Raw genomic sequence first — 22,225 nt, forward strand, 5'->3', positions numbered from 1 at the left:
TGCTAGAGTACTCTTAAATTTATCCGGCTCTTTGGCCAAATTGTCAGCGTACTGGTCTTCGGTTCAGAGGGTTTCGGGTTCGATTCCCGGCCAGGTCAGGAAAATAACTGCGTATTGTTAATTCCTCTGGCTCTGTGACTGGGTGTTTGTGATTCACACTCACTTCTCTCCGTCTACATTTCACAACACCATTATAGAAACATGCAATAGTGAATAAGCTACGTACATTCTTTACATAGGAATGTAAGGGCATCCGGCCGTAAAACTAGGCAAAATCCACGTCAGAACCGACCACAATGTGTTGAAATCCAGGAAGGAGAATAGCACTCCTAAATATCAGATATCTGCGCTGGGATATCAGTAAAAGACCTATCGCGTCTTTCCAAGAATGTCTCAAAGAGGAATACAAAATCTACATTATGTTAGTATTTCACAGCTGTTGCCGAGTTCCTACGTCTGATATAACTCCTCTAAAAGCAAGGAGGAAGAGGAAAAGCGTTTTTTAATTAGTGACAATTACGCAAGTTCATTTGCCATTGTCAATTGTATGTCTGTTTATTTTTTGTAAAATCATAAAAATTTAACATATTTCGAAATTTCTTCTGAAATTTCGTCTAAAATATCCGATAACTTGCGGAGGATTATGTGGGAGCTATCAATACAAGTTGCCAGCGCTGAACGACTGGCATACAAACCCTCTTTTAGATCCCAGCGGTAACAAATCGTCTTCAGGAGCAAGAGGTCCATCAGTGACAAGCCACCTGATTTGTAAGAAGTTGTCCGGGAACGCGGGAATGTTATATGTTAAATGTACTGGGTAGCCATCGCCCTATAAACATATACGTTGACTCACTGCCATCTACCGTTGGTTAAAGGAAAGGGTGATAGACATAAAGCTGAAAATTACAGGTCAGTAAGTTTGACATGTGTTGCATGAAAGCTTTGGGAAGGCATTCTTTCTGATTATATTAGACATGTTTGCGAAATTAATAACTGGTTTGATAGAAGGCAGTTCGGTTTTAGGAAAGGTTATTCCACTGAAGCTCAACTTGTAGGACTCCAGCAAGATATAGCAGATATCTTGGATTCAGGAGGTCAAATGGACTGTATCGCGATTGACCTGTCTAGAACATTTGATAGGGTGGATCATGGGAGACTACTGGCAAAAATGAGTGCAATTGGACTTGACAAAAGAGTGACTGAATGGGTTGCTATATTTCTAGGAAATAGATCTCAGAGAACTAGAGTAGGCGAAGCTTTATCTGACCCTGTAATAATTAAGACGGGAATTCCTCAGGGCAGTATTATTGGACCATTATGTTTTCTTATATATATATATAAATGATATGAGTAAAGAAACGGAATCAGAGGTAAGGCTTTTTTCGGATGATGTTATTCTGTATAGAGAAATAAATAAGTTACAAGATTGTGAGCAACTGCAACGTGACCTCGATAATGTTGTGAGATGGACAGTAGGCAATGGTATGATGATAAACGGGGTTAAAAGTCAGGTTGTGAGTTTCACAAATAGGAAAAGTCCTCTGGGTTTTAATTACTGCGTTAATGGGGTGAAAGTTCCTTTTGGGGATCATTGTAAGTATTTAGGTGTTAATATAAGGGAAGATCTTCATTGGGGTAATCACATAAATGGGATCGTAAATAAAGGGTACAGATCTTTTCACATGGTTATGAGGGTGTATAGGGGTTGTAGTAAGGATGTAAAGGAGAGGGCATATAAGTCTCTGGTAAAACCCCAACTAGAGTATGGTTCCAGTGTATGGGACCCTCACCAGGATTACCTGATTCAAGAACTGGAAGAAATCCAAAGAAAAGCAGCTCGATTTGCTCTGGGTGATTTCCGACAAAAGAGTAGCGTTACGAAAATGTTGCAAAGTTTGGGCTTGGAAGAACTGGGAGAAGGAAGACGAGCTGCTCGACTAAGTGGTATGTTCCGAGCTGGCAGCGGAGAGATGGCGTGGAATGACATAAGTAGACGAATGAGTGGCGTCTTTAAAAGTAGGAAAGATCACAATATGAAGATAAAGTTGGAATTCAAGAGGACAAATTGGGGCAAATATTCATTTATAGGAAGGGGAGTTAGAGATAGGAATAACTTACCAAGAGAGATGTTCAATAAATTTCCAATTTCTTTTAAATCATTTAAGAAGAGGCTAGGAAAGCAACAGATAGGGGATTTATTACCTGGGCGACTGCCGTAATTGCAGATCAGGATTGATTGATTGATTGATTGATTGATTGATTGATTGATTGAAAGTATCGTGGAAAGGTATACGTATATTTCACTGTTGACATGAGATGAAATGTGGAAGGATCCAATCAGTACCTTCGCAACAACGCTAAGAAGCGATTCTATTCGGCGGGATGATGTGTTTTACGTGATACGCCACGTAACAGGTGAAAGGTGCCATGTCAACCTCATGTTGACTAACAATTTGATTTTGTCTTTTTCTTCTCTGCCATTTCTTGAAATAAACACACGAGCTTTTGAAACAACACGTAAGCCTCGTATTTAAAATTTCTAGTCTTACATTCTCGTACTGTGAGTGATAGCCACAATTAAATCAATTCTACCTTTTGTTCTATGATAAAGTACCATTACAAGCATTAATTTACTGGGAATGAATGCATGTACTAAAAACCGCCTTTGGCTTTTGTTGCTTTGTTCACAGGTTAAATTTCAGTTACAGTATCATACAATCTATTTTGAAAAGAGAGAGAGAAAGAGAGAAACGAACACTTTATGGTCTAAACTGCGCTTTGGAACCGGTCTACGACCTAAATACACTCTCGATTTTTTTTAAACTTGCTTTACGTCGCACCGACCCAGATGGATCTTATGGCGACGATGGGATAAGGAAAGGCCTAGGAGTGGGAAGGAAGCGGTCGTAGACTTAATTAAGGTACAGCTCCTGCATTTGCCTGGTGTGAAAATGGGAAACCACGGAAAACCGTGTTCAAGGCTGCCGACAGTGGGGCTCGAACCCACTATCTCCCGGATGCAAGCTCACAGCTGTGCGCCCCTATCCGCACTTGGGAACAGAGTGTTTGACCAAAGAAGCTACTATATGTTTGGAAGTGATGCAATATTACTTTAAATTGAATTTCTTATATTCCTTTTAACTGCAAGAACTGTATTTAAACTACCGGGCGAGTTGGCCGTGCGCGTAGAGGCGAGTGGCTGTGAGCTTGCATCCGGGAGATAGTAGGTTCGAATCCTACTATCGGCAGCCCTGAAGATGGTTTTCCGTGGTTTCCCATTTTCACACCAGGCAAATCCTGGGGCTGTGCCTTAATTAAGGTCACGGCCGCTTCCTTCCAACTCCTAGGCCTTTCCTATCCCATCGTCGCCATAAGACCTATCTGTGTCGGTGCGACGTAAAGCCCCTATCAAAAAAAAAAGTATTTAAACTGTGTAAGTTCGATTTGGTTTTAGTGGAACCACGTCCATATGAACAACATGCTCTTGAAGGGGTGATCCTTTGAAATAGGTGCAACGATGTGGTAATAAAAAAAAATAACAAATAAAAAGCACTACTCTCGATGACTACTCATATATAGTTTCACTAAAAAACACATACAGTATAATAACACGTAGAAAATTGTACACATTAATTCTCAATTTGCATTTGATCCGTCGAATGGTACGATATCGTTATTGAACTCAACTCCGTTGTACTCACAGTACCAACATCACATCACTACTACAACTCACTACATAGCTCATACAAACTACACAGTAAATCACGATTGATCCTCCGAGCAGTATCGATCCAACTGTTCTACGTCAACTCGCTACATAACATAACATAGCTTAATATCAACTGTGCTCACAATACTCTAACTCCTACTGACTGATTCCAACACGCTTTATACGCATACTGGTTATGATTGTGGATCATTCTGGTTTCACATAACATAGTATTAATACAAGATATATGGAAAGTTCCAGAAATCCTTGGTAAATTCTTGTTCTAGAATTATGTTGAAACAAGTTTGCCATTAGAGCATACTACCTAAGGATATCTAGAAAGACCTAGAATACTATAACGATGTACTTGGTACATGAAGGATCCAGAGTTCACTTAAGTAAACACATATGCAACTAGAAGTTTCCTAAACCCCACTGTCGGCAGCCCTGAAGATGGTTTTGCGTGGTAACCCATTTCCACACTAGGCAAATGCTGGGGCTGTACCTTAATTAAGGCCACGGCCGCTTCCTTCTCACTCCTAGCCCTTTCCTGTCTCATCGTCGCAATAAGACCTATCTGTGTCGGTGCGACGTAAAGCAACTTGCAAAAAAAAAAAATTCCTGAACACCTTGGAACACATGAGAAGTGATTTACAAGTGATAAACGTAACCTAAACTAACCTATAATACAGGATATATACACATGATTAAATCTAATTACATAATCTGGTCTACAACATATAAAACATTGTTTTCAGTTGTATGAACAAAATCTAAACTGAGTAAATTTCTTTTTTGATGTGGGGGAGGGCACGAGCACTGCACAACTGTTATAGGCCTATCGCAATTCCTTTACGAGTGACCAACAAAATTTTAATAATAATAATGCTATTTGCTTTACGTCCCACTAACTACTCTTTTACGGTTTTCGGAGACGCCGAGGTGCCGGAATTTAGTCCCTCAGAAGTTCTTTTACGTGCCAGTAAATCTACCTAAAAGAGGCTGACGTATTTGAGCACCTTCAAATACCACCGGACTGATCCAGGATCGAACCTGCCAAGTTGGGGTCAGAAGGCCAGCGCCTCAACCGTCTGAGCCACTCAGCCCGGCAACAAAAGTTTACAAGTAATAATAATAATAATAATAATAATAATAATAATAATAATAATAATAATAATAATAATAATAATAATAATAATAATAATAATAATAATATGCTACTGCATTGGTTTAACGTTCGTTCTAATTGCTGGCTGTATTAACAGACCCTGAAAACGAAAATCCACAGCCTGTTTCCAATCATTCGATCAGCTCAGAAATGGAATGAATGAAGCCCCGACCTAGCCGCGAGGATAGGAAATGTGCCGGCTGCTGAAGCCTGTCGCACTTAACAGACCCTATTTGTCGGAATATCTTCCTGCATGATTTCTATAACGTGCTGAAAGTCAGAAACACAGCGTTGTCATAAAAGCACCGTAAACTTTTACTGACATTTACCGGGATCGAATCGGGAATTGAATCTTGGGAACAGAGTGGTGGTGGTGATTATTGTTTTAAAAGAAAATAAAACTAGGCGACCATCCTCACTTGGGAACAGATGAGGAAACGGTTAACCTCTGCGGTTGGCCGGATAAATAATTCAAAGTACAGTATGTCGGTATGTTAACAGTTTATTCCGGTGTCTTAGCTAGGATCTTCACAGGAAGGAAACAGAAACCAGAACTGTGGGTAAATAATAAAATTAGGATACAATTAAAATACGTGCTTCAGATCAGAAGACCCAGATGTTCCTCCAGTTGGATTTTAATATTTCTGTTTCCCTAGACCTCTTTGGAAATTTTAAAATGAGAAATGTGCTTGGGATCACTTTGGGAGGGAGACCTCCTTCCATTAAGTCCACCAATATGACATTAAAAATCATAATGCTATTGGCTTTACGTCCCACTAAATACTTTTATGGTTTTCGGAGATGCCGAGGTGCCATAATTTAGTACAGCAGGAGTTCTTTTACGTGCCAGCAAATCTACTGACACGAGGCTGACGTATTTGAGCGCCTTCAAATACCACCGGACTGAGCCAGGATCGAACCTGCCAAGTTGGGGTCAGAAGGCCAGCCCATTAAAAGCCTGAAATGAGATTGTAATGAGATTGGGAGGTACACCTCCTGCCTTTAAGTACACCAATGTTCCTTAAAAAAGTGAAATATTTTCGATGAACTTGGGAGGGACGTCTCCTTTCCTACAAGCCACCAATATGCCTTTAAAAATTTGCAATATTCTTGGGATGCGCTTGGGAAGGACACCTGCTTTCCTTAAGTTGACCAGTGTGTCTTTCCTATGAAACACTAATTTAACCTGGCATCAAATACGGTTTTCATACAGGGTCGCATGTGTACCGTCCATGGATTCATTGTAGTCATAGTTCCGTTCGTGCGGGGGGGGGGGGGGGGTTAAGAAACGATACTGTTTTTCTACAGCACTTCCCATTCAACATACGCGATGACCAACAGATCTACTAACACCTTTTGACCCGAATTTGTATGATATTTTGTTCAATGATGACAATATAGATGTAAATAAGAAACTACTGACCAATCCAGAAAAAATGTTTTACTTCATGGATACAGGCTTTTTTTTCATATTACACCACTAAGCTGCCTTTCACTTTTTTGCAGTGGTATCCAAGAAGATGAAGGGCTTGCCACGGACTCACCACCTCAGTTCACGATGCGCCTCCGTGATCGGCGCGTCCAGATGACGTACCCAGTGCGGCTGACGTGCCAGGTAGCCGGCCGTCCGACGCCGGAACTCGTCTGGAGCAAGGACGGCCAGGAGCTCAAGCAAGACGGTACGTCACACGCCAGTGTGACTCGAATTATGTTAGAATGCAGTGCACATGCGCAAAGGATATTGCATGGAATTAGATTGCTGCCTTCTTTGTAAAGCGACCATTCTTGTGTCGGTTGTTGTTGATCCATTTTAGAGGGGGAATGGGGCATCTATCTGATGACCTGTGTTATTATGTGTGGCAGTATATAAAAAAGAGAAATCACTTGGATTTAGGATTTGAATATCCGTTTTCTTAAGCTAGTGGTTATAATAATAGGCTGCCAATACTAAGTTTAGTTGTCTGCTTTAATTCGTCCTCTGGCAATACGAGAGTTTCTTTCTTTGGAAATATCTGAAGCCATTTCCTTTCAGTTTCGAATCCGTTATTCCGTAACTGTTAGCTTCTTCAGTATTATACCTGATAAAGAATTAAGTTGCTTCTTACCGGGCGAGTTGGCCATGCGGTCAGGGGTGCACAGCTGTGAGCTTGCATCCGGGAGATAGTGGGTTGGAATCCCACTGTCGGCAGCCCTGAAGATGGTTTTCCGTGGTTTCCCATTTTCACACCAGGCAAATGCTGGGGCTATACCTTAATTAAGGCCACGGTCGCTTCCTTCCAACTCCTAACCCTATCCCATCGTTGCCATAAGACCTATCTGTGACGGTGCGACGTAAAGCCACTAGCAAAAAGAAATGTTGCTTCTTTTGCAGGTATTATACTGTTACCATACGTTTTATTACAGGTAGTTTATAAATTTCTTACTGAAAAATTAGTTTCGGCAGACTGAAGAGCCTAGCAGTTACTTTTTAAAATAACTGAGTGACTCAGAAGACTTTCTGAGTTAAAGTAGCCGGGTTCGTCACTGGTTCACACCGGTGGTATGTGGAGGTGCACAAATAAGCTAGCTTCGTGTCTGTAGATTTACTGATACGAAAGAGAACTGCGCAACAAAATTTTCAAAAGAGTTGGCGGGATTTAAAACTATTATTATTATTATTATTATTATTATTATTATTATTATTATTATTATTATTATTAAGTATTAGTATTAGTATTAGTATTAGTATTAGTATTAGTATTAGTATTAGTATTAGTATTAGTATTAGTATACAGTAAAAATGAAATGGCGTACGGCTTTTAGTGCCAGGAATGTCCGAGGACGTGTTCGGCTCGCCAGGTGCAGGTCCTTTGATGTGACGTCCCTAGGCGACCTTCGCGTCGTGATGAGGATGAAATGATGATGAAGACGACACATACACCCAGCCCCTGTGCCAGCGAAATTAACCAATGATGGTTAAAGTTTCCGACCCTGCCGGAAATCGAACCCGGGACCCCTGTGACCAAAGGCCAGCACGCTAACCATTTAGCCATGGAGCCGAACATTATTATACAATATAAGTAAATAACAAAAAACCCCGTCGAGTGAAAATGAAAAATGAATTACACAGAACTGTTGGTGAGGAAAAGACAGAAAATACGAGGTGTAGGGGAAACTCGGCTACATCCGCAATATTAAGGCAAAATTTTTAAGTATGGCGTATTTTGAGAATGAATATCAAAATTATATTTATTCACTGAAACAACGGTCACGTACGCTATTTTTATTTAGTACTACAAAATAATATAATTTATTTTTCTCATTAATTCACGTAATTATAATACTTCGGCTAAATCCGCAGCAGTTCGGGTAATTCCACAGCATAATATGGGTAATTTCGCAGTAGTCCGTGAATTCATTGCTGATAACACTGCAAATAACACCTCTGAAAAGTAGTTAGAAATATTATACAAGTACTGACGTTAAAGACGTCAGTTTTCTAAACACAGTAAACAGGATAAGTACCTGCGAAATTATCCGTACGATGTGGAGAGCTTATCCTCCACGTGTGAGGGGATCTGGGAAGGATGAGTTCGTTAAACGAAACCTGTGTGCGGGAAGAATCAATGTCAATTTTTGTACACCTCACCCCGTGCTAAGGTCTTTCGAAAATAAATTTGCCCTTTGCTTTTTCCTTAACCCATTCCTGCTACACCTAGAGGGCAGCGCTGGCGGCTAAACTGCCAAGGGCGATATTTTCTCCGCGGCGAGAGGCAACTTTTGTCAGCATTTCGATCTTCCACGCGTTCCAACAGTACGATCCCGTTCAAACAGATCTGTGAGATGATACTCAAAACGATAGACGCAAGAATGATGTCGCGTTGTTTCTCCTGACGAGTCACGCTTCAGTCTTAACACTGATGATGGTCCATTGGGATTGACACCGCAGAGGGCAACGCAATTCATCAAATTCATCAAATCTTCCCGGATGCCAGTTGCCATACTTTGAGGTGCCAAAGACTACGATTCCCCGATCACCTCTCGTGGTTTTTTGAGGGCACAGAAGTAGCACAGCAAAGTGTATTATGAGATATTATGGATCCATTTCCCGTCATTTTTCTCAGTGTATCAATTGGTATTATACAGGAAGACAGTAGGCTACTCGTGCCCATACGGTTAGATTCACCCAAAACGCTCTACGAGGTGTGGACACCATACCTTGTCGGATAAGATCACCAGATGTGTCACCAATTGAACACAATTGGGTTGTGAACGGGTGACCTCATCCACCTGCATGGACGTGGGATGATCGACGTATGCAATTGCAGGAAGAATGGTTGAATGCACCTCAGGACATTATCCGGAAACTACATAATTGAATGCCTAATCGCATCGCTCCTTTTATAGCTAATGAAGGTCTTTCCTCATAATGAATGGTGATTTGTGGGTGCTACATAAGACGTATCCCGTACGTGAAGTACAAATCACTGGTGGTTTGAAATATGGTCGAACAGCCTGTGATGATTTTATCAAGTTTCAAGTAAGGAAAAATGGGTGCAGGATTGCTCATTCCCAACAGTGTAGTATTGGGTTGACGGAAAGCTAAGGGCATTTCTTTTATGAGATGAAAATAAAATGAATTTAGCTTACTCATTTGGTCGTCCATGGCCACTTCACAAAGATACATGCCATGGAAGGACTAAGACTTGGTCCGTTGTTGGCACAAATCGATTCTCGGTAACAGTCTCCATTGCGGTGGTTTCTAGTGGCCAATTATGTCACCGCACGCAATAATGCAACCCCACAAATACAGTAAGTTCTGTTCTTTACTTTCCTGACATGTAAAGATATTTTGCTCATCATGAATGTTAATCTTTAATTAGCAAGGAATCTTATGAATAATACATTACCAACCTAGTGTACAGTAAATATCCCGCTTGTGTTTGCTGGAGTCATTGCAAATCCACAGCCTACCGAGTTGTGGCATTTGTTACCTAATACTATCAAGCCTCCAACATCGAAGAACAACACAATTGTGTCTAACTTGGAATGGTCTTTCAGGAGGGAAGAGATTGCAATTGATCTGTAACAAGAAGTTTGAAGATATAAGGTTTTAAGTAAAAAAACAAATGTTGAATTGAGTTAGTTCGCGTTATTTGCACTATCCACAGGAACTCACTCCACTAACTGTGCTTTGTTAAATATAAAACTCAATATTGTTTTAACTCTGCTCTATATTGTTACATACTACCGAACAGTAATTTCACTTTAACCTCTTCTTAGCAACCAGACGTACTAATTGTTCTCTTCAGTGAAATGTCGCTTCTTACCTACTGGGTTTTCAAATGCATATGTAGACCAGAGAACGACGTTTCAAAGTACAACAGTATCAGAGTAGAAAACTGAGCACGTCCCTTCACAGGCTGACCTGCTTCTGCCACTGTGAACGTAATATTTCCTGTATCTTTTGGGCTCATCATTTCTCGAGTTTCAAAACATTTTACAGTCATTTACTTTATTTTTTACTCCTTGGGGGAGCTGAAGTGCGAAATTCTTCTTGTTTCAGAGCGCCACACTTTCTGGAACGAGGAACATTTCCACACGCTAGAACTGAGCCACACTACTCTTGAGGACTCGGGCTGCTACTCGGCCACTGCACGGAACGCTCATGGTTCTGTCTCCTGTCGTTGTCACCTCGTGGTGGACAAAGGTATCCGAGCCTACGTTGCTCCAGAGTTCATCTTCGAGCTGGAGCCAGAATACTCCGTCAAGGAAGGTGGCAATCTGCGACTGTCTGCACAAGTGGAAGCTTATCCCACCGTCGGAGTTATGTGGTGAGTACAAAACTAAAGCAGTTTGTCGAAGGATTAAATAGAAGTGCCTTTTGTTTAAGAGGGAAGTAGACTTAAAGGAAATTGAACATGGAGCACTAAGGAAACATGAATCTATGGAACTGGCATTTCTTTGGGATGTTGTGTTTAATGAGGGAAATGATTTACTGGATGACAATACTCGTATGCTCACGTGGTCTTACTGGTATCGTGCACGCCCAACCTCTTACTGTAATATAGGCCTGTGCTCTTCCATATATTCCATAGTAAACGTGTTGAATAACATTGTTAGGGAATATACCACCATACTAAAACGTAACTGCCCAAATTTTACCGTCGGGAAATTCAGTGACCAATCCATTCTACACAAACTCTGTCAAGGATATCTCCATTAATTGCTCTGTTCTGAGGAATTTTAGAGAAACTCACGGACTCCTTTAAGTACACACATCAGCAAAAGTTTTGCATTACCCCTCTATTATGCAGTTTCAAGACACAGTAAGCAAAACATAGCCTTTATTCATAAGGGTGCATGCATTTGCAATACTTTCAGCTCACCAACTCACAAAGAAAGAAACATAAATCTGTACAAGGAAGCAAAATTTGTTTCATATTGGGAGTTTGCACATCAATCACGAAAACACATTAATACAGTGTAGTACGTCCCCTTGCTTGGATAGATGCTGTAATCCTTTGTGACATCCCATCCATGAGATCCCAGCTAGCCTCCTCCAGGTTATCCCATTCTTCACAGGTGATTCTGCGTACGTCATGCAGAGTCCGTAGTCGGTTTCGACCGACGAAACTGCACATTTCAATCGATCCCAGACATGTTTGATGGAGTTTATGTCTGAGGAACAGGCAGGACACTCCAGTCGGATGCTCCCAGCACGATGAAGGAAGGTATTCCGAGAAATGCACGACGGGTACGTGCGTTATCTAGCACTAAGATGAAGTACTTTCCAAAATATGGTTCCATTATCGGTTGCAGAATGTGTTTCCTGTATTGTAGAGCGTTTAGCGTGCTCTGAACTACGAAAGATGTACGGTGACACCATTCGACGCCACCCCAGAATATCATTGTGCCACCACAATGTTGCACATGTGGGACACAATCGTGGAGGGATGCGATATCACCGGGTTCCCTCCATACACGTTGTATGCCATTGTCAGGAGTCAAACAGATACTATATTCCTCGGTAAACAGCACCCTGCACTAATCCTGGGACTTCGATGCAGCATGATTTCATGCCACTTGTAACGATGTGTATAGTGTTATGATGTACGGATGGAACTTGCCATGGTCGTCGGGAACACAGATTCCCATCATCCAATCTTCTCCTGACTGTTTGATTGGGCATATGCGTCTGTAGAATCCACGAACTCCGAAATCAGTTCCACAGCACTCAAAGATCTGTTCCTCCGAGTGAGCAGTCGAAGATAACAATCATCATCAGCAGTTATGGCCTATGCGGGCTAAGTCTTCAAAATTACCTGGCATTCGGTACGGATGTCATGTCCTCATCACATCACTTTCACTCCAGTGCACACGTCGAGTAAACGTCCTTGGTTGGCAAACCTCCTTGACATAAAGTGATTATGTGGACACAACAGACGGTCGACAGTGTCCTTCGTAGCATGGCGAAGGTTCACCACACTGGTCGAAACATGCTTCCAATGCTTCCTTTCCGGTACTCCAACTTCAACTGAAATGCTGCCTCCCGTTCGAGTGTGGCGCTCTACTCGTAGGTAGTTACCCCATGGCACTACAGCCCTTGAAGGCCCTTGGCCTACCAAGCTACCGCTCCTCAGCCCGAAGGCCTGCAGGTTACGAGGTGTCGTGTGATCAGCACGACGAATCCTCTCGGCAGTTATTCTTGGCTTCCTAGACTGGGGCCGCTATCTCACCGTCAGATAGCTCCTCAATTCTAATCACGTAGGCTGAGTGGACTTTGAACCAGCCCTCAGGTTCAGATAAAAATCCCTGACCTGGCCGGGAATCGAACCCGGGGCCTCAGGGTAAGAGGCAGGCACGCTACCCCTACACCACGGGGCCAGCCAGAGGTAGTTATGGGAATGTTTATAACAGCTTCCGGTGCGGCTGTCCAATATGCGCAAGAACGCAGCATGATATATCGGGGTGATGCAATTCTTTTGTTAATGTGTGTTCACAAGCAGAATGTACACCAGTAAAAGCTTGCTCCAAGACCATATCTACCAATTCACATAAATATCGCGTCAAACAAAATTCTGAGGTTCTCAAGCTTCGGAACCCAGCGACCTCGATTGATTAACTTCATATCATCTTAACTGCACATTATTCCTCGTTGAGTCTGCTTATTTCTCAAAATCTAAATGCAGTATCTGAAAGGAACAGTACCATCTACTTCACAAGATCAGACGATTTTGTAAAAGTATACAAACAATTGCAACTCCTATATAAAAATCAGATGTACATAATATAGAAACCAACCATTGTGTGAATTGTATGCCGGCAAATCTTTGTTTACAATTCAGCGTCGTAGAATTTGGCAAGTTTTGACTACCTAGAAGGATAGAGCACTCTGGATTGTTATTAGCAATTCTACATATTCTTATCCGCTTCGTGACTAAGAACTATTGCGAGCTTGGGGTTTCTACAATGACATATTCATTATAAACTTATGCATTTCAGCATTCAGTCTTCAGGCCTCTTGTGGAATATTCTTCTCGGAAATCCCTGTGATACGATTCCACAATCACGGTATAGAGATCCTTGAGGTTGTTCTGAATGACCAGAAGAGCCGTAGTGGTCGTCCAGACTGAAGACTGATATCATAAAACCTGTATCTTTCTGTTTGTAACGTACAAAGAAATAATCATTCAACACCGTAGCTTTGATCTCGGTTTTCCACTCAGCACCGCAGCTTTGATCTCGGTGTTCTTCTCAGGATTGTAGCTTTGATCTCGGTGTTCTTCTCAGGATTGTAGCTTTGATCTCGGTGCTCTTCTCAGGAATGTAGCTTTGATCTCGGTTTTCCACTCAGCACCGCAGCTTTGATCTCGGTGTTCTTCTCAGGATTGTAGCTTTGATCTCGGTGCTCTTCTCAGGAATGTAGCTTTGATCTCGGTGTTCTTCTCAGGATTGTAGCTTTGATCTCGGTGTTCTTCCCAGGATTGTAGCTTTGATCTCGGTGTTCTTCTCAGGATTGTAGCTTTGATCTCGGTGCTCTTCTCAGGATTGTAGCTTTGATCTCGGTGCTCTTCTCAGGAATGTAGCTTTGATCCCGGTGTTCTTCTCAGGATTGTAGCTTTGATCTCGGTGTTCCTGTCAGCATTGCAGCTTTGATTTCGGTGTTCCTCTCGGCATCGTAGCTTTGAGCTCGGTGCTCTTCTCAGGAATATAGCTTTGATCTCGGTGTTCTTCTCAGGATTGTAGCTTTGATCTCGGTGTTCTTCTCAGGATTGTAGCTTGGATCTCGGTGCTCTTCTCAGGATTGTAGCTTTGATCTCGGTGTTCTTCTCAGGATTGTAGCTTGGATCTCGGTGCTCTTCTCAGGATTGTAGCTTTGATCTCGGTGCTCTTCTCAGGATTGTAGCTTTGATCTTGGTGCTCTTCTCAGGAATGTAGCTTTGATCTTGGTGTTCTTCTCAGGATTGTAGCTTTGATCTCGGTGCTCTTCTCAGGATTGTAGCTTTGATCTCGGTGCTCTTCTCAGGAATGTAACTTTGATCTCGGTGTTCTTCTCAGGATTGTACCTTTGATCTCGGTGCTCTTCTCAGGAATGTAGCTTTGATCTCGGTGTTCTTCTCAGGATTGTAGCTTTGCTCTCGGTGTTCCTGTCAGCATTGTAGCTTTGATTTCGGTGTTCCTCTCGGCATCGTAGTTTTGAGCTCGGTGCTCTTCTCAGGAATGTAGCTTTGATCTCGGTGTTCTTCTCAGGATTGTAGCTTTGATCTCGGTGCTCTTCTCAGGATTGTAGCTTTGATCTCGGTGCTCTTCTCAGGATTGTAGCTTTGATCTCGGTGCTCTTCTCAGGAATGTAGCTTTGATGTCGGTGTTCTTCTCAGGATTGTAGCTTTGATCTCGGTGCTCTTCTCATCATTGTTGCTTTCATCTCAGTATTCCTCCTAGTTCAAAGTTGGAGATAGCGTCCATGACCTGCAATTAACAAAACTAACCTGTAAGCGAAATTTTAAGGCAAATGCTCAACACAAAACCTTGATATGATTCTATTTCTAGACACATAATTAGACTTCACTTTTACTCATCTAGCAACGGCCCTCGTTTACGTGAAGTGACTATGGAGTCACAATCATAGAGTCTGATGCAGGGTAGTGATTGATTGATTGATTGATTGATTGATTGATTGATTGATTGATTGATTGATTGATTGATTGATTGATTGATTGATTGATTGATTGATTGATTGATTGATTGATTGATTGATTGATTGATTGATTGATTGATTGATTGATTGATTGCGACAACGCTTCCTTCGTGATGGTATTTCAACTAATATGCTTCCTAACCTTTGACTTTGTTTTCCGTTCTAGAAATAGGGCTTCCTACCCTGTTTGTTTGTAAACAGAGTCAGTATAAAGACATAACATAGCCATTCGAAATTGGAAATTATTGACGAGACTTACAGACTGTAGTTTTGATGTGCGTAATGCAATTATTCCGAGCTTCCGTGCCTCAGGCGGCAGCGCGCCGGCCTCTGACCGCTGGATTCCGTGGTTGAAATCCCGGTCACTCCATGTGAGATTTGTGCTGGACAAAGCGGAGGCGGGACAGGTTTTTCTCTGGGTACTCTGTAATTCCCTGTCATTGTTCATTCCAGCAACACTCTCCAATATCATTTCATTTCATCCGTCAGTCATTAATCATTGCCCCAGAGGAGTGCGACAGGCTTCGGCAGCCGGAACAGTTCCTATCCTCGCCGCTAGATATGGCTTCGTTCATTCCATTCCTGACCCAGTCGAATGACTGGAAACAGGCTGTGGATTTTCAATGCAATTATGAGCATAAGAATTGTCAAGCTCGTAATATGTATTGTACAGATTGATCAAGTTCTGTTCTCAAATAACATCTGTTAATATTTTTCCAAACATCGGGAAACGTCTTATTTTCTCTGGAAGTTGCATTGTCCATTTCCTTAATGCCAAGGAATATAACGAGTTATGACATTGCTACTAGAGAGACTATCAGTAACGCAGGCTAAAGGCTGTCGCTGATAGAAATCGAAGAAAATTTGAGCACGTCCATCCTGTTAGGATATTATATTTCACAATCGCGGTAGAACACCCGTAGCAAACGCAGAATAATGGACAGAAATAATTATAGAACACCAGTTTAAGAAAGGAAATATGTTCTCACTTGGAATACAACACAACGAGAAAGTAATCTTGAGGGGTTTCCTTGGAAGTAAGTTTCTTGGCATCCATCCCTGCCCCTCCTACAAACCTCATTTAAGAGAGAATAAAAACGGTGTAGTTACTCCAATAGCCAAGACGTTGTTCTATTAATAAATTAAATAGTGCACTACAAGTGGGAACTTCATGCGTAGTTCAGGGTGGAATATTTCAGACTTTGACACTTGTGTCACATCCCAAAGTTGAATGGTTACATCATGAGAGAATTAGTCAACTTTAACAATCTCTCTCTGAAACATCAAGTTTCTAGAAATACTAAACTCTATTTAAATATCTGGAAGCATATTCGATGATGAACTTCTCTTCAATAAAGGTGCACTTCTCCATTTCTACTAAAATTTAGAAAAAGAGCTTAGTCACCGCTGTTAAAGCCTAATCAGATTAATATTATGAATCAGTATATAATTTATTCCTTTGTTTACTCTCTGCAAACAGCCCTAATGAAATCAAATCCCACCGTATATCATTCAGAATGATCGCTAGCACAACCAGATAGGAACAATAGGAGGAGGGTACTCGGAATGAGAAAACACGACTAATTATATATCTCTTTAAATTTAGGAAAAGGTAAGGGCTACTGGCATAAATCACACTCCCGCAAGAATAGTGGCACAACTCAAAAATGTCATTTTTAGTTATGATATGCAACATATGCAAAAATAATCACTCTTTCAATATAGAAAACTCATAAGTGTAATTCCTTTCTTTCTTGCGAAAAATCACAAACTATTATACCATTTCACCATAATGAATATTGTCGGTCAAGAACATTATCACTTCTTAGTTGTGATTTATTTCATTGAAACTCCGCGAAAATATGTTGCAATATCTGCTAAATTTTATCTGGTATAAATAGTCTGATAAAATATTATCCTTGATTTGATATGGTGTTTTAAACTTTGTTTTCTCGAAAAGTTCAATTTTGAATTGTGTCGCTATTCTTGCGGAGGTGCGATATGATCATTTTTACTTCATGTATGAAGACTTTACATCTTTAAATATTGAAAAATCTACTTAGTCTATAAATTGACCAACATACTATCTTCTAGTCACATTTTTCGTTGACAATAATTTTGTTTTTTAAACTTTAGTGTGGATATTGCCTAACGGTGTTTGTATTCGCAGGCATCGCGACGGAGTTCGCCTCAGACCAAGCCGACGAACAATTATGACACTAAATCATGACGGAACGGTAGAATTGGCTCTAGCTGGAGTGACGGCTCGAGATGCCGGCGTCTACAGCTGCACAGCAACAAATGAGGTTGGCCGCTGCGAAACTAGTGGCCGAGTCTCGGTGCTGGTGACGACACCACCTCCTGTACCCAAGCCGCCACAAGTCATTGGGCCTGATATCCCGTAAGTATTATTATTATTATTATTGTTATTATTATTATTAGTAGTAGTAGTAGTAGTAGTAGTAGTAGTAGTGTCCGCCTCTGTGGTGTAGTGGTTAGTGTGATTAGCTGTCACCCCAGGAGGTCCGAGTTCGAGTCCCGGCTCTGCCACGATATTTGAAAAGTCGTACGAGGGCTGGAACGGGGTCCACTCAGCCTCGGGAGGTCAGCTGAGTAGAGGGCTTCGATTCCCACCTCAGCAATCCTGGAAGTGGTTTTCCGTGCTTTCCCACTTCTCCTTCAGGCAAATGTCGGGATGATACCTAACTTAAGGCCACGGCTGCTTCCTTCCGTCTTCCTTGTATATCCCTTCGAATCTTTCCATTCCCCACAAGGCCTCCGTTCAGCATAGCAGGTGCGGCCGCCTGGGCGAGGTACTGGCCTTCCTCCGCAGTTGTATCCCCGACCCAAATTCTCATGCTCCAGAACACTGCCCTTGAGGACGTGGAGGTGGGATCCCTCGCTGAGTCCGAGGGAATAAGCAACCCTGGAGGGTAAACAGATCAAGAAGAAGAAGAATGAACAGTAGTAATAATAGTCTAAATAACAATTTAGACCTAAAAACAATAAAAAAATTATGAGAATAGTTTTCGACTTGAGAACAGTATTTACAAGTTGGATATGTCACCACAACCAGTGCAAAATCTTTGAAGAATTTGAGATGTCAAGTGTTCTGAAGATTGTACATACGATGGTGTAAGTAAACTCGTGTCTTCGTCCCGAGCCGGTGCAGCTCTTTTCAGGCACAACCACAATGGAGGTGAGCTGCATTTACCATGTTAACCACATACCAGGCCTCGTACCGTTCTTAAATCTCTGACAGTGAAAATGAAATGGCGTACGGCTTTTAGTGCCGGGAGTGTCCGAGGACAAGTTCGGCTCGCCAGGTAAGGGTCTTTTGATTTGACTCCCGTAGGCGACCTACGCGTCGTGATGAGGATGAAGTGGTGATGAAGACGACACACACACCCCGCCCCCGTGCCAGCGAAATTAACCAATGATGGTTTAAATTCCCGACCCTGCCGGGAATCGAACCCGGGACCCCTATGACCAAAGGCCAGCACGCTAACCATTTAGCCATGGAGCCGGATATCTCTGACAGTACTAGGAAATGAACCCGGGCCCCCGAGGATGGCGGCTAATAGCACTAACCGTTACACTACGGAGGCGTACTATAATAAGATGTGACTGTTATTGGATATGAAATATCCTTGTCTTTTTTAGACTTTAAAACAGATTCCAACAGGATGAAAATGAGTTAAATGAAGCGAAATATGTTGGTAACGAGGCATGCAACTCTAAATGACGACACATTTTATGACAAAGAAAAATGTTTGGTGCTTTTCTTGAAAAATATTGTTGGGTTAGTTGGGGAAAAGTCGACTGCGAGAAGAGACATTCACTCTCCTAGAGATCCTTACAGTACTACAACATGTTCCAGCTGTTTGAAATAACCATCAATGATATACTGATAGGAGCTTGAAGTAATATTTCTCTTCTGTTTTCGAAGCTCCTCAAAGACTTTCTTTCTTTCTTTCTTTCTTTCTTTCTTTCTTTCTTTCTTTCTTTCTTTCTTTCTTTCTTCATTAGTCAGTGTACGATCAAGAGTTGGTTTTTCCCCTCGAACTCAGCGAGGGATCCCACCTCCACCGCCTCAAGGGCAGTGTCCTGGAGATTGAGATATTTGGTCGGGGTACAACTGGAGAAGAGGACCAGTACCTCGCCCAAGCTGCCTTACTTGCTATGGTGAACAGGGGCCTCGCTGAGTCCGTGGGGGAAACCAAACCTGGACAGTAAACTGACTAAATAAAAAATATGAAATTTATATTTGTATAATTGTGAAATATTTGCCGTTATTTTAAGACCTAGGTTGAGGCTAACACTCTACGAGATACGAGATTAGCAACGACGACATTTCTGCCTGATATTTTGCAGTTTACCGTTTTACATGGCTCCACAAAATAGTGAAGGAAGGAAACAAAGTGTAACGCGGCCTGTGATTAAACTTGGTTTTTCTCTATCCAGAGCAGATAGGCGTTTCTACGTTTTAGATAGGACAGCTCGGATATGGTTTAAAAATTATCAACGTTTGGGTACTTTTGCCTGGAAATCTGGGAGTGTGGAAGGAAAATCTCAACACCACATCAGGATGCCAGATTAGTGGCAGATATTGAACGGAATCCCTTTCATACTGCTGCTACTTTCAAGGAAGTTGTTAATTTTCCTGGCAACGTCAAAGGTTAGAAACCGTTTAAGGGCCGCCAATTTGAGATCTCAACGTGCCATTACTAGGGGAGTTCTTAAGGAGGAGCGTATAGAAGAGCGTTTAGTTGTTGCAGTGGGAAATTGTGATCGGGAGTGAAAATCTTTTCTCATGGTGTCACCTTTACTATTGCAAAGAAAGGATTCACTTTAGTATATTGTCCTCCTGGCAACCAGTTTGACCACATACACACCGCCATTCGTGGGCGAAGTGATCGAGTGTCTGTATCGTGGTGGCGGTGTATTCTTGTTGTGGAATGGGCAAAATCAATCGGATTCGCGTAAAGGTGAACGAGCATAAATATGTACATACATATATTTTTACAAGTTGCTTTACGTCGCACCGACACAGATAGGTCTTATGGCGGTGATGGGACAGGAAAGTGTTAGGAGTGGGAAGGATTCGTCTGTGGCCTTCGTTATGGTAGAGGTTGGTGTAAAAATGGGGAACCACGGAAGACCATCTTCAGGGCCGTCGGCAGTGGGATCCCAACCCACTATCTCCCGAATACTGGATACTGGTCGCACTTAAGCGACTGCAGCTATCGAGCTCGGTAAGCATACATATAAACGGTTGCTGGAACGTTATATGGTTCCTTATATTAGGTTGTTGTATCCTCAAGGAATTCTTCAGTTTCAGTAGGATAACCATACAGTCCGTATAACTCAATTGATTTGAGACTGATTTTGTGAGCAGACAGGATATCGAACTGATAGACTGTCCTCGGTGTTCTCCGGACTTAAACCCAGTTGAGAATATGTGGGCATAAATAAAGAAGCATATGCAAAAGAATTCGCTCAATCCCCTCCAAGACGTCCTGATGATTTGTGAGCGCTTGTCCACGATGCCTGGGATGCCGTATTTGAGAGCAGTCGTTATTTGTAAAGACCAGTCGACTCCACGTCCACTTGACTGCAAGATGTTATCGAGCTTTTTGTTTTTATGTTTTCACTTGTAAGTGTTTGAAAAGCAGATGCCACTAACGTTTTTGTATTTATGCCATAAATATACTTTTGTTTACAATAAAATCTTCCATGCATTAAGCCAAAATGTCTTAATAAATAATGATCAAGTCACTTCTTGATGAATTCATGAACCTGGTGTTAATGAAACAGATTAACAGTCATAAATGAGGGAGGAACAATTATATTTCCTTAGAAAACTAACAAACATTGGGTTGTGTAAGAACGTAAGACCTCATAAATATTGTATCAGTCCAACTCGTTACCACCACGCCACAATATTGTCATGCGCAACGCATCCATTGTAACTAATGCCCGAGTGCACCAACCTCGGTAAAGAGAATACCGCGGTAAACTTCACAATTTTACCAGGGTAAAGTCGTATTTCTGTTGCACCAAGCTCGGTTTAGAGTTTACCGACATTTTACCGCGGTATAATGTTTACCGCGCGTGAGCGAGCGGTTAACTAAGAAAACCGCGGTAAAGTTTATTTGTGCTCTGTGGTTAAAGATTCCAAGATGGAGCTTAACAACTATAGGTTATATCTCCAGTATCTTAATCAGTTTGAAAGAAATGAAGGGAGAATTATAGAAGAGAGACGCGATTTATTTGAAGAATTAAGCGATGTTTCGTTCCAGAGAAGATTTAAATGGTGAACAATTGGAATGCCCGACTGGAAGAAACTGTCCTATGTCGCCTAGAAATCGTCTTTTATTAGCGCTGCGGTTCTATGCAACTGGAACATTTCAAGGAGTGATCGGTGACTTCTGTGATATTGACAGAACAACTGTATGCCGCATAATACACAAGGTTTCTGATCTACTTGCGTCGTTATCGCCACAGTTCATTCAACTTTCACTTACGCAGCGAGAACAAAGAGAGGTTATGGAAGGGTTTCATACAATAGCTGGGTTCCTTGGTGTATTGCGTGCGCTGGACTGCACTCATGTGCGAATAAAGTCTCCCGGAGGTGAAAATGGGGAGGTATTTAGAAATAGGAAAGGTTATTTCTCGCTAAACATGTAAACTGTGAGCGATTCGAACCTCACGATACGAGATATTGTAGCAAGATGGCCAGGGTCGACTCATGTTAGCACAATATTTCACAATTCTCGGCTGAGAGCGCGTCTCGAGACGAGAGAAATAGCTAATGGCTATATTTTGGGTGATGGAGGTTACCCATGTAAATCCTTCCTCCTTACACCTATTCAGAATCCCACCTCCCCAGCAGAACAACGATATAACAGAGCCCATATTGCCACAAGGAATGTTGTCGAGAGACAATATTGTGTGTAGAAAAGGAGGTCCCCTTCCATGTCTTTAGGACTTCGATGTAACATTCAAAACATGTCGAACATTACTTTCCATTTTAAGGAGTCGATAACTTGCTTGCGCCGTCACATAATGTAAACACGAGGGACAAGTGACTGTCGAAACGATCACTGCCGGCTGGATAAACTAAAGACAAGTGGCTATCGAAATGATCACTGCTTCCTGAATACTA

The 22,225-nt window shown here is 41.8% G+C and overlaps 1 protein-coding gene across 2 annotated transcripts in view; it reads left to right on the forward strand.

Moving 5' to 3' along the window:
• Positions 1–22,225, forward strand: part of LOC136863975 (titin homolog) — a 1,080,299-nt gene that overhangs the window by 188,900 nt on the left and 869,174 nt on the right. For both annotated transcript variants that reach the window (XM_067140444.2, XM_067140445.2), the window contains exons 11-13: positions 6,384–6,556; positions 10,423–10,690; positions 17,228–17,458. In XM_067140444.2, the coding sequence (XP_066996545.2) occupies positions 6,384–6,556; positions 10,423–10,690; positions 17,228–17,458 (672 nt within the window). The remainder of the gene's footprint in view (positions 1–6,383; positions 6,557–10,422; positions 10,691–17,227; positions 17,459–22,225) is intronic.

Source organism: Anabrus simplex, chromosome 2, assembly GCF_040414725.1.
Source record: "Anabrus simplex isolate iqAnaSimp1 chromosome 2, ASM4041472v1, whole genome shotgun sequence".
NCBI classification, from domain to species: domain Eukaryota; kingdom Metazoa; phylum Arthropoda; class Insecta; order Orthoptera; family Tettigoniidae; genus Anabrus; species Anabrus simplex.